The following is a 12,633-nucleotide window of genomic DNA, read 5'->3' on the forward strand; positions in this document are numbered from 1 at the left end:
ATACAGAATGTTTTTTAATGGGATCAATACTATACGAAATCAGCTGATCTGAAAAATATTGTGACCAGCAAGTGAATAATAATTTCGTTGTTTTGGGTTATATTAGTATTCGATGACTATTTTGAAATTTGGTCAGAATGGGGAACTTAAGAAAAAATCAAACTGATATGATCTATCGTTTATTTCATTAATATCAAGGCATTGTTGTTTCACAGATAAATGGATGTTTCTCTGTACAGGACACATCTCCCCATTTATAGTTATCTGCTGGATATTCCATCAGAAGGCAGTCTTGGATATTTCCAACATTGTTAGGTTGACCTTGATGGAAGTTTGTATAATTAACAGTTTCAGGATATCCGGTATTTGTCCATTTGAAATTATTTTCCGAATCCACATCGTTTCCATTAAGGTAAAAACCATTCTGGCCAGCAATGGTCAATTCTAAAAAACATATTTCTAAATATTTTATAAAAAATAAGCTTTTTTAAAAGAAAATCAATAAAATCAAAATTAATAGTCTTGCTCCTAAAACATGTAAAATCTGTTATAGATATGCATAGTGCTGGATTTTCCATGCATATCTTATTGTCGAGAATAATTTAGTTTAAAGGTTTTATTTTTTTTAAATCACTAATATTCAGGATCGTCACAACTCTTCGAGTAAGTTACAATTTTTCAAATTACATAAAAAGGAAATATCCGGAATAAAACATTTGAAATACTTTAGAAACGTCGACTATTGTTTCTATTGACTCCTACAGCGGAATCGTGACACGCGTCATGAAATAAAGAAATGGAGTTATTTGTCAAATTGCATTAGAAAACTGTCATCGCTAATTTAGGATTTTACAGTCGCATTTATTCGGTTTACTGTACACATGTACATGCTACGTTCTCCTCGATAATGAAATATATGGAAGTTGCTGATGAACACCATGAGGATGTCGTTCGGGCATCATTGGAATCTTACATACCTTCATCAGGATATTTTCATAAAATGGATATATATTTTCATATTTTATTTTTTACATAAGTTTGTGAAATAACAAGCATTTCTTGTAGTCTACATCATTCGTTATCTTTGAATTTGATGATCAATTTGGCTATATCTGAATCTTTCAAAGTTTCCATATGAAAATGTTGATTTAATTGAAATTAAATAAACGAATAAAAGTTAATTAGAATAAAATTTGGCTAGAGCTATCCACGTTATACGTACCCAAGTTAGAATTGATCAAGTTTACGAGGAATAATTGTTCTGCAGCACTTTGTATGGCAGCTAGACTTGAACGGGGATTTTCCTTCCTACATGTTACCTGTGCATCATACCAGGTAGCAGGTGTTTTATGAAATGAGTAGTAGGACGTTACGTTACCCACTCTACGTAACAAAGAATCTGAAGGAACAGCTGGAATACCTGAAATGATGCAGTAAACAAACACAAATCACCAACGTTATCAGACTTTTATTCTGTTATACCAGACTTAAGACTCGTCAACGGGACTCGAATAAAACAGTTTACAGGGTAGATAAAAATAATGTGGATGGAAAACAAAACGATTTATAATTCCATGCGTCTGCAGCGCTTTTCTAGATTTTCTTTCATAAGGAACGCTCAAAGCCAAACATTTGAAATCCGAAGATATATAAGTACAGAACCCGTTATAGAGCTATATGACAAAAAATACCTAAAATAAATCGCCAAATTAATCTAAAGTCAACTTTGCCTGAGGGAGTTGAAACCTTAGTTTCTTAATAATTTCAAAATTTATAAACGGATAATTTTAGAAAAAGCTTGTTAAGTCATGTCAGTACCGAAGTACTGACTACTGAGCAGAAGATACCCTCGGGGACTGATAGTCCAGCAGCAGAGTTGGGAAGTTGAAAAGTTTCGCAAAATATTTTAAGTAAATCATAGTCAACGGATATGATGAACCATTGTTACAGGAACATTTGAATAAACTTTTCTTTTTAGTGGGATTCTTAGTTGAGGAAGTTTGCGATGTAGTTTGTAAGGCCTGGTGTAATATAAAAAAGAAGATGTGATATGGTTGCCAATGAGACAACTCTCCACGAAAGACCAAAATGACACAAACATAAACAATTATAGGCCTTCAAGAATGAGCATAGCCCATACCGCATATAGTCAGCTATAAAATGCCCCGATAAGACAATGTAAAACAATTCAATCGAGAAAACTAACGGCCTTATTTATGTAAAAAAAATGAACGAAAAAAAAATATGTAACACATAAACAAACGACAACCACTGAATTACAGGCTCCTGACTTGGGACAGGCACATACATAAATAATGTGGCGGGGTTAAACATGTTAGCGGGATCCCAAACCCGCCCCTAACCTGGGACAGTGGTATAACAGTACAACATAAGAACGAACTATAAAAATCAGTTGAAAAAGGCTTAACTCATCAGATAGACAAACAATAAAAGTGGAATAGAAGTCAGTCTCTTAATCGTTTTTCTCTTTGTTATTATGGGACTGTCTTGTCTTCTTCGACGTATGGTTTATGATTGTCGTTGTAATCTCTCTCATCTTTTCGCTTACACATAATCAGCTTTGGGCGTCACTGATAAAGGTAAGTACAGAAAAGCTCATCGGACACTTGTAATCTATAAAGTGTTGTTCTATTTTTTCCCCAAACTAATGAATGATCATAGTAAAATAACCTTTTTAGTTATAACTCATAAACATAAAAGAATACACGATAACAGAAAAAGAGAGGCGAATTATACCAGAGGGACAGTCAAACTAATAAGTCAAACATAAACTGACAACTACATGGCTAGGGAATAACAAAAAAGACCAACCAAACAGTAACAGACAGTTACATCCATTTCCTTTAGTGTAGTTTATCTATTTCGTGTTAATGTAGTTAAGCGCTTTAGAAGAAATTACTCTAATTTAATGGGTACACGTTCATTTGAACTGAACTTATATGAATAATTGTCCCTTTAGCAATCATACAGTTTGTCTAAATTCTCTGTAATAGTATACAATAAATAAATGAGTACAGATTTATATATTTGTTAAATGGTACTCACTGTTACAGGTGGTATTATAGATGTAAAAATCATCTATTGCGATATTACCATCATCATTATGATAAATATAGGAATAATGGGAATTGGTATAATGGTGTACTTTATATGCATGGTACGAGCCCTCGAATGTTATCTGTAACGCACAGACAAAAACATAATAAGATATACAAAGTATACCCAGTATAATAAACTTGATATTCGTTAAATTGATACTTTCGCAAACTTTAAGAAGTTTACTAAAAGGTCGCACGACAAAAGAGTAATGAAAACACCTGTGAAATTAGTTGTATATTCTACTCATGCTATATTACTCACGGCAAAAAGTTCATATTTAGATAAATAATTATGTACCCTTGTGTTGATTCAATGCTAAACATATAGAAATTTTAAAGAAAATCCACAGCCTTTCCTCTTGCACTCTCATATTTGGCAATTCGATGCTTGATAGATAGATGTTATTGCATGCAGTGCTAGCAATTATTTCCTTAAAACAAGTTTATTAATTAATATATTGGTTAAAACAAATATAAATATGGACCAATTCAAGTACACCTTTAAGGGTGTACTCGACTCTAGTGACTCAGCACGATGTGTTTTGGAATTTAAAGGTTGTTTATAACTTTTTGTATTAAAGTCTGTGGATTTTCTACAAAAATCTTGGTTTATTTTCACAAAAGTCTCTTTTTCTACTAAATGCAGTTCAACTATAAATGACCATGCTTTCCACGATGTTTTCCCTTGGTATATGTACAACATGGTCCTTCTCTATTATTCATTATCTTTGCTGTTTTGATACTATAACAGTTTGAAAATTTCGTAATTGGCAGGCCACAGAAGAGGTCATAAACCTAATATTTATGACTGTATGGTGATAAAGGGTTCTAACCTGAAGATAAATATTATACTTTGCAAACTATGTATATTTTGATATACGAATGATCATCTTGTTTTCAAAGTTCGAACAAAACCAATTATATGAGAAAAATAGGGGAAAGAATGTCGATCTCGTTTTCATGCTCTAAGATTGATATCAAACTTTTTGAACTATATTAAGTCCATATAGTTGAATAACACATAATAACAATGAAAACGTATCAAGTTACCAAGATAATGAAACGTACGATTTAGCTATTAAAATTTGACATTGGCTTACCTGAAAAGAAGATTTCGTATATTCAGGTCCAATATCAATTTGGGCAAAATGCCAATAGGGATCAACATTTCCAGTACGAGTGTATATTGGATAACCTCTTCCTCCATTCACCTAAAATTTTAAAAGGCACTTATTTGAATTTATCTTCAAAAACAAAAATGAACAATGACAGGTCAGGCTTTTAAACGTCAACATCAGATTTTTGTTGTACTAATATTTCCGATTTTTGCATGTTGAATAATAGCGGGGTCAATATTGACATTTGACCGTTAATATAGATAGTGTGCCAAAATTTAACTTCCGGTAAACCTGTCAATCCAAAACAATGAACACAATACAGGTTACATAGAGTATTGCAAACTAGATTGAATTAAACAGGAATGATTTTAAATATCTGAATTGGAAAGTATGATCTTATAACCTAAAACTTAAATGATTTTGGCTTTTCATTGTTCAAGTATGAGGATTTTTCTAAGTAACAACTGAGTAAAATGGTGATGCCCAAAGTAACTTTTTGGTCAACAAATGACAAATAAACTCGTCAAAGGTATCAGGATAAGTTAACAAATTAATGTACCTTTGCATATACATTAAGAGTATCAACATCTTTTCCAAACATAGTATACCAGAAACGAAGACAATAGTTTGATGCTGGTTTAAATGTTGACGACGTTATACGACTTATCGTTTTACCAGCACTGGACTTAGGAGTGTTGATGGTCTTCAATGCCATATAATAACCTGTCAATATAAACTCTTCATTAATATTTTGCTTTATGGATGGATTAATGTTTAACGTCTAGTTGTAAATATTACATACATTCATGTTTATGCTGATCGAAACTACTGTTAACGTGCTAGTTCTCAGAGTAATATATTTGTCTCGAAGAAATACCACGTCTTCTAAGGAATTGACTAGACATGACGCCTTGTGAAATACTAATACAAGTATATATATATTTTTTATTTTTGCGCTTTTATTTTTTTCAATAATACCATGTTTGATTTAGCTTAAACGCTTGCTTTCTTCCTAAGTATTTCGAACATTTCTTTTATCATATCAATGAGTAAAATTATAAGAACCATATCCATTTCCATATGAGTGATCCGTCTTTGGACCAGATTGTGACGAAATTGATGACGACTGTCGAGTCCAATCAGTGTCGTCGTCACGGTCTTGTGTAAATTTACAGAGGTCAGTCTGCTGGAAACTGCAGTAAAACGTTGTAAAATCCGCCACAGAGGCTGAAAAAAAATCGCGATAAATTGGTCGCATGTATAAAAGCAATGATGGTTGGTGTTCAAGTTGCGATTTATATTGTGAATAATTAATTTTTTTTTCAACTCTTTTGTTGGTTTATAGAACATTAACGACACATCTTCTTTAATAAAAACATTAGTAACTAATTGATTCGAAAACATTTCACTAACCTTTTTGAGAAGTATGCGTCCCACCCATAGAAACTTGACATGTTGCCAATTCGCCGGTTGTATTTTTCAGCTTTTCCCGTAAGCCTTTTATTTCGGTTGATGCAGTCTGCAATATTCCAATCACTTCTTCATTAGTTCTGTTCAAAATGTCTTCCTTTGTATGTAGTTTATCTAAGATGTCTAGATATTTCTGATTTTCGCCATCTGGCTGTCCTTGAAAGGAATTTGTCTTTGGCGAAACGTTATTCAACTGGTTTTTGAAATCTGTCATAGATTTTTGTAGTTTGTCAACACGAGTTTGAAGATTGTTTAGGTCAACCGATGCCTTCGTGACGTCATTACATGTACATGCCCCACTAAGATCTCGAACATTAGGTTCTGGTTGTGAGTTTCCCCCATGACAACTTTCTACGTTTCCTAGCTGGACATTGTAGATACATTTGCCGTTATAAAAACTACATCCTGGAGTAAATTGTTGTCCATAAGATTCACTAAGAATACAAATAACAAACGTCCAAATTCGATATGGAATCATCATGTTGATTGTTTATGACACGTTTGACCCTACTGACATTTGTATGTCTCTTTATCTTATCTAGATAAGGTTGGTGTGAGACACCTTATTTAGATTGAAACAAAATCATAGATCATAACAAATAATACGTACTAGATGATATACTGTTTTTTTTATTGTTTCAATTCTAGTAAAGCTTTTTTTTTTTTTTTTTTTTAAATCATTTGATATTTTGGCAAAAAGATTCAGAACAGTTAATGAACATCATGAAGGAGAGATCTTTGTCACGGACATTGCAAAAAAAAACATTTAAGTAAATCAAAGACGTTTGAACAAATTGATATTTTGAATGCACTAGTTTTGGCACTCGTGTTGCGAGGATGAAAATGTACCAACCGGTATCAGTATTAGCTCTGAAAGTATCCCCAATGCACAATCTGTTTGATTCTTAATGTACTGCATTAGATAAAAAAATTGAGTTCAACTATCAATTATACTGCAACCACAAAAGAAATGTTTTTGAAATGACAATCAGTTTAGAAAGATTGTCGCAATTTGTGAATATAATACGAAATATTCATATTTTATTTGGGAAGACGTTTTTATTCTTTTTTTGTACTGCGTTTTATGTTTTGTAGTGAATGTATGTACTTTTACTGTCAATTCATGCGTTTTAAGCTGACGATACTGAGCGCTCTTATGGTTCATCAAAATAAAGATATTATGAGCGCAGCAAATTCAGTATATTGCGTAAATAGACAAGGCTTTACTTTAAGTTTACTTTCTTATCACAATTAAAACTACTAGTAAGTTGACTTTCTAAAACTACTACAACACAAACGACATGTAGTCATGTTCTTAAGAATTGAATGCTTCTTTTTGTAAATTTATTGGGGTGTAAAAGCGTTGACCGAAGTACATTTTGTATGAAGCGCGGAAGCGCTTCATTCTAAAAATGTACGCACGGTCAACGCTTTTATAACCCTATAAAGTTACAAAAAGAAGCATTCAATACTTATAATTACATTTTTTAGCTAGGATTATAAAAACACGATTTTCATGAAGTTAAATTTTTAAATTCACCTGTGCACTTTATTGTGGGACCTCGTGTCATCATGAATGAAATGTTATTGTCTCATGCAACTGCTTACGAAATAACATGTGATGTGCAATTAGCCAATCAGAATAACGTATTATAATGAAACATACATCTAATGTAATTATTTTTTGTTATTTAATTATACTGAACAAAATAAGCCAAATAAACAAAAAACAATAGTATAGTATCATGGTAAATATAAATATACATGTATATATATACTATCAAACTGCAAAGATAGAAAAAAGATAAAGAACAAAAATAGCGAACTCTGAGAAAAATTCTAAACAGAAAGTCCCTAAGCAGTACTATGTCCTTGAAGTTTTCCGGTATAAAATAAATAAATATATATATATATATGTATATAATAACATCTCCATGCCTTATATATCATGTACTGTAGTACGACGCTAGATTAAAACTGACGAGGAAAGGTAACACATGGCCATAGAAAGCTTTATTATTGTAAAGCCCAGGTGGTCGTGTGGTCTAGCTGGACGGCTACAGTGCAGGCGATTTGGAATCCCGGCGAGGGAAGAAGAAACGAATTTGCGAAAGCAAATTTACAGATCTAACATTGTTGTGTTGATGTTTAGACGAGTTGTATATTATTTGTATACATTGTTTAAAAACACGCAACTTGCAAAGTTCAGAAAGGTTTCCAATGTTCTTTTTCAAATGGCAAGTTTGCACTTTCGAGCAGCTTGTTTCAATTGGTAATGGCAGATAGTTAACACTAACAAATTGTCACAACAGATGAATATGTATAGTTCATCCAGTCAGCATGTTATCTGAATCTTTTTTTAACTTCACTTTTTTGCGATTTTCGTGTTCCTTTTCAATGTCATCTGTTGTTTCTACAACATTCGAATTAGCTTCCTCTTTAAAGTCTAACAAATTGAAATGTAATTTTGACATATACATGCTAACTTGAAAAAGATTCCCCTTAGATGCCTGGGCTACTGGTGAGATACGTCTCTTGTAAGGCTGTTCTTGACATCCAAACTTGCAGGTTGCTATGACAACAATAATGATAACCGATAGAATACCGAAAATAACAAGTCCTAGTAAGGACGTTCTTTCCTCTAAGCTAAACTCTTCTGTTGAATTACTCATAATCTGGAAAATTATAAAAAAAAGAAAGTGGATTACAAATTGGAGAAGAATTTACAGGAACGTATTGTATTTTATATAAGAGGTAATCAAGGGTCGTATTCTCTCACCTGCCAGAAATGTCAACCCTTTTCAAATATGTTGCTTTTCGTATGAAATAAAATGCTTATTTTTCTATGCTTATATCTAATGTTCATTTCTAATTGATAACAATTCCAATAAATAGTAAAATGACAGTTTCGCTTACGAATTTATATGTAAAGATTGTCTTAATATGACAATAATAAAGAGGTGCGGTTATATTACCAGTACAGCAAGACCCAATGGCAAGGGTGTAAACAACTGCATATCAACGTTTGGACTCAAAGAATTACAAAAAGTCTGATAATAAGGAGATCTGCTATTTTCAGTTGCTACCTGTCTATTATAGATTTCATGATAATACATTGTACTGCTAAGTTGGTCAAACATCGTTATTTGTGGGTAATAACTCATAATTGGAGTACAACGGTAATTGTGTCATAATTGACATTATAATCAATTCAATCTGTATTGTAGATCAATTAACAGTTTGCTGTTCCAATTTATATTTGATAATTTTTTGAAATAAGATAGGCAAACGAATAAAAATTGATTTGAAATCAAGATTTAATTCAATTTCTCTCATACCGTCCAAACTATGGTTATAGTAATGTCATAATACCTATATTGATGATCAATTGATAATGTTTATCGATTCTATTTATCATGTTTTTTAGCAAATCATTATTTCAGGCCAATAAGTATCAAAGAGAATATGTTTAGTTATAAAGTATAAATAAAAAATCGAAATATAATGCGACAAAGGAAAAGTCCATCAAAACTGACGACAAAACTTAACGCTATCACTCAACTGAAATGTGAAAAACAACTGGCATATAGTTATCAAAGGTACCAGGATTATACTTTAATACGCCAGACGCGCGTTTCGTCTTCAAAAGACTCATCAGTGACGTTCAGATCAAAATAGTTAATAGCCAGCCAAGTATATGCAAAGTTGAAGCATATACTTGATTTCCGAAATAATGGTAGGTTAAACCTGGTTTAATAGCTAGCTTAAACTTCCATCTGTAAGACAGTTGTTTACAATTTCGTTTTGATGACAAAATTGTAAAATATCTTATTAAAATTATGAAGCGGGGTGACCTCAGTAGCACATGGATATTTGGGCGGTTGAGCTAAAAATATTTAAAAAAGAAAGTGTTTTGTTTATACTGTCGATATGCATTTATTCTAGTTTGCATGTTGCTATCCTTATGGTTTTAAAATTGTTATGTTTACAACACAGTAACGTCACGCACGATGTTCCTACAACCCCTATGATTTAAAACAGAATCTTTGAAATTTCCTCCGCAAAACAAAATAAAATGTTGATTAACGCTAACCACTATAAGAACTAATTCAGTATATGTTTTCCTTTATGTTCTTATAACTCTTGGTCATATGCTTAGTAATATCTAGTATATTTGAGGAGTAAAACAACAAAGCTATATGAAAAAAACGGATGTCCAACGTTACATTTTTGAACAACTGTTTTATCTCTTATGTATAGTGATCCTATTTCTTATTCTCTGATCTTCCCAAAACTTGGCAGAAGCAACGAAGTGTGTCAGTTCTTGGTTAAATTGAAGCCGTTCTTTTGTCGAATTTTGTTTGACTCGGTGGCTCCATATTAAGCTGGGATAAGAAAAGTGTCCAATGACGTTTTTCGTTGACTTAACGGCTAAAAGGTAGTTTAATAAGTAGACATAGCTAAAAATGTCTAACAAATGTGAGATAATTATAACATCTGCCGAAAGAACAAACATTTGCCTCATTGTTCGTGAGTTTAAAAATAGTAGATTCTATAAAACCATCTCTACACAGTCGTTTTTCAAGCGGTAGCCATTTTGTCCAAGTTGATATTTCATTTGTCCAAGCAATTAATGCGGGTTTGTTACCTGATATTTCAATAAGTATTTTATAATTTACCAAAGCAAAATTTAGATACACAAAAAGAACATAAAGTCTAGATTCTTTTTTTATTAACTGCATGTTTGGGTCTTACAGGAATAAAATGCTACGAAACATAACAAAACGGTAGCCATTTTGTCCCAACGTCGAAAAACCTCGAAAAAACAAACAAACGCTTTTTTTTTCGACGTTACATGTGCAAAATTTGTTCCATTGTATATTCCCGATACTTAAAACGAATCGTTTGGTGAAATTTAAAAAATAATTGCTGGTTGTCGAAAAAAACCACGGTGCATGTTGTGCATAAAACGGAGGTAACTGAAAGACTTATCGGAAACAGCGAAAAACAGTTTCATTGAATTGATGCAACCCCGTATTATACGGACGATTCAGGAGATGATTAGTACATTTTGAAAGAAAGCAACTTCAAATGACTGGGAAAATATTTTCAAGATCGGGTTATGATAATTTATTTAATGGTTGTATTGCGACAAGTTATGTGTCAAGCAATTTTTTAATACAGATCAATTCAAATTAATCAAGGGTAAATATGTTTTTATTTACGTGCAGAGTGTCGGATATATAAATATATATTTGTATAAGGGTTGAATCAAGATGTGAAAAATTTACATGACATATGATATTCACCATGCAATCTTAGCAGTCTGCGAGTGAAGTTTTGTTATAATTCATTTATTGAAAACCGTTTTCTTCTGTCCCTTCCTTCAAGTTCATTACTTACGACAATACAACATTTTAAGGTTAATTATGGGTAAAAATTATTTAATCGATTTCCACAACTTGAAATAAATAAATTCATGGTAAATAGACATCACAAGTTTAATAGAGACATATTTAGAATCAACCAACTACACGAAAAAAACAAATGAAACTTGCAAATTGAATAAACGTGCGTCAAAAGTTTCAGAAAACTCTCTTTGACGTCGTGGTGGTGTAACGTCTTGTTGTAGGAACATCGTGCACAACGTTAATATCAACGCTCAGGTAGTTTTACACTACTACTACAATACTGAATATGCGTATAAATAAACAAAGTCATTTGCAAGTCATTCCTTTAGTGTAAACATTTCGTCGAAATATGTCTTCACTGAAATATTGACTTACATTGTATGAACACAGTTGTAGTAATAATGTTGAAACAAAAGATGCTGTGTTAATGATAATTGTGTTTTGTTTGACGTAATGGATGTTTATATTCTTTGACATTAAATGTACAATACAATTAGAGAATACTTATATACTTACGGTTTAAATCATACATTCCTGATTGTAACTCAAAATAGACATCGCCTGGAACTAGAAATTATAGAAAATAATACACAACGAATAAAATATCAATCATAAAATATTTATAACGCGATTGATTTTCTAGACTACACTCGTTTTAAGTTTCATAATATTCGCTGAAGGAGATATTTAAATTTACCCCTCAATCATTGATACGCAAGTTACCCAATCTTTTCAAGCAATATTTTGTTCTTCCTCATCTTGTTTGTTATTAAGACAAAAAATAACACATAGACAATTTCAATAACAATAACAAAACTGTTAGTAAATTTTATCTACTTCAAATGGGTTAGCAGTTCCTAAACAACAATTATTCCCGTTTTGTAGACGAAAAAGTGCGTCTGGCGTATCAAAATAATAAGCCTGGTACTTTGATAACTATTTACACCACTGGGTCGATACCACTGGACGTTTCGAGGGTATCACAAGCCCAGTAGTCAGCACGTCGGTTTTGGCATGAATATTAATTATGATGTCATTTTTTTAAATAAATTAATTGCATAAGTAAGAATTATTCGAAATACTCAGGATTTTCTTATACCAGGCATAGATTACCTTAGCCGTATTTGCAATCCGAAGCAAAAGTCGTCTTTTGTTCAACTTTTCCCCCTTGGTTCGTGTTTGCATTTCTCGGGTAACTGACCGTCTATATGTCTTTCAAACACCCAATAGATTTGTAATACTTTATTACTGATAAATTGAATGCTGACCCTTATTTTTTAAAGATAAAACTATGTATGCTCTACATTATATTTTTCAAAGTCAAAATTAGAATAAAGGACCTTGAAAATACAAAATGAATACCACGATAAAAAATTTGAAATTACATCCTTTTATTGTTGTTGAATATTACTAATTATTTTTATTTATTAATCTGATCGTATTCCTCACTCTATAGTTTTTTTGTGTTTTGTTTAATGTACTTTTGTTTGTGGTTTGATCTTTTCTTTTTAGCCA

General features: G+C 31.9%; 1 protein-coding gene across 1 annotated transcript; it reads right to left on the reverse strand.

Moving 5' to 3' along the window:
• Window positions 1–183: 183 nt before the first annotated feature.
• On the reverse strand, window positions 184–6,221 carry LOC134696268 (uncharacterized). Its single transcript, XM_063557966.1, has 7 exons — window positions 5,651–6,221; window positions 5,303–5,464; window positions 4,797–4,960; window positions 4,220–4,330; window positions 3,067–3,199; window positions 1,223–1,420; window positions 184–444 (listed from the first exon to the last, which is right to left on the reverse strand). The coding sequence occupies exons 1-7, from the start codon at window positions 6,186–6,188 to the stop codon at window positions 194–196; spliced, it is 1,557 nt and encodes a 518-aa protein (XP_063414036.1). The 5' UTR covers window positions 6,189–6,221; the 3' UTR covers window positions 184–193.
• Between the last annotated feature and the right edge of the window lie 6,412 nt (window positions 6,222–12,633).

The sequence above is a fragment of the Mytilus trossulus genome, chromosome 14 (assembly GCF_036588685.1).
Source record: "Mytilus trossulus isolate FHL-02 chromosome 14, PNRI_Mtr1.1.1.hap1, whole genome shotgun sequence".
NCBI classification, from domain to species: domain Eukaryota; kingdom Metazoa; phylum Mollusca; class Bivalvia; order Mytilida; family Mytilidae; genus Mytilus; species Mytilus trossulus.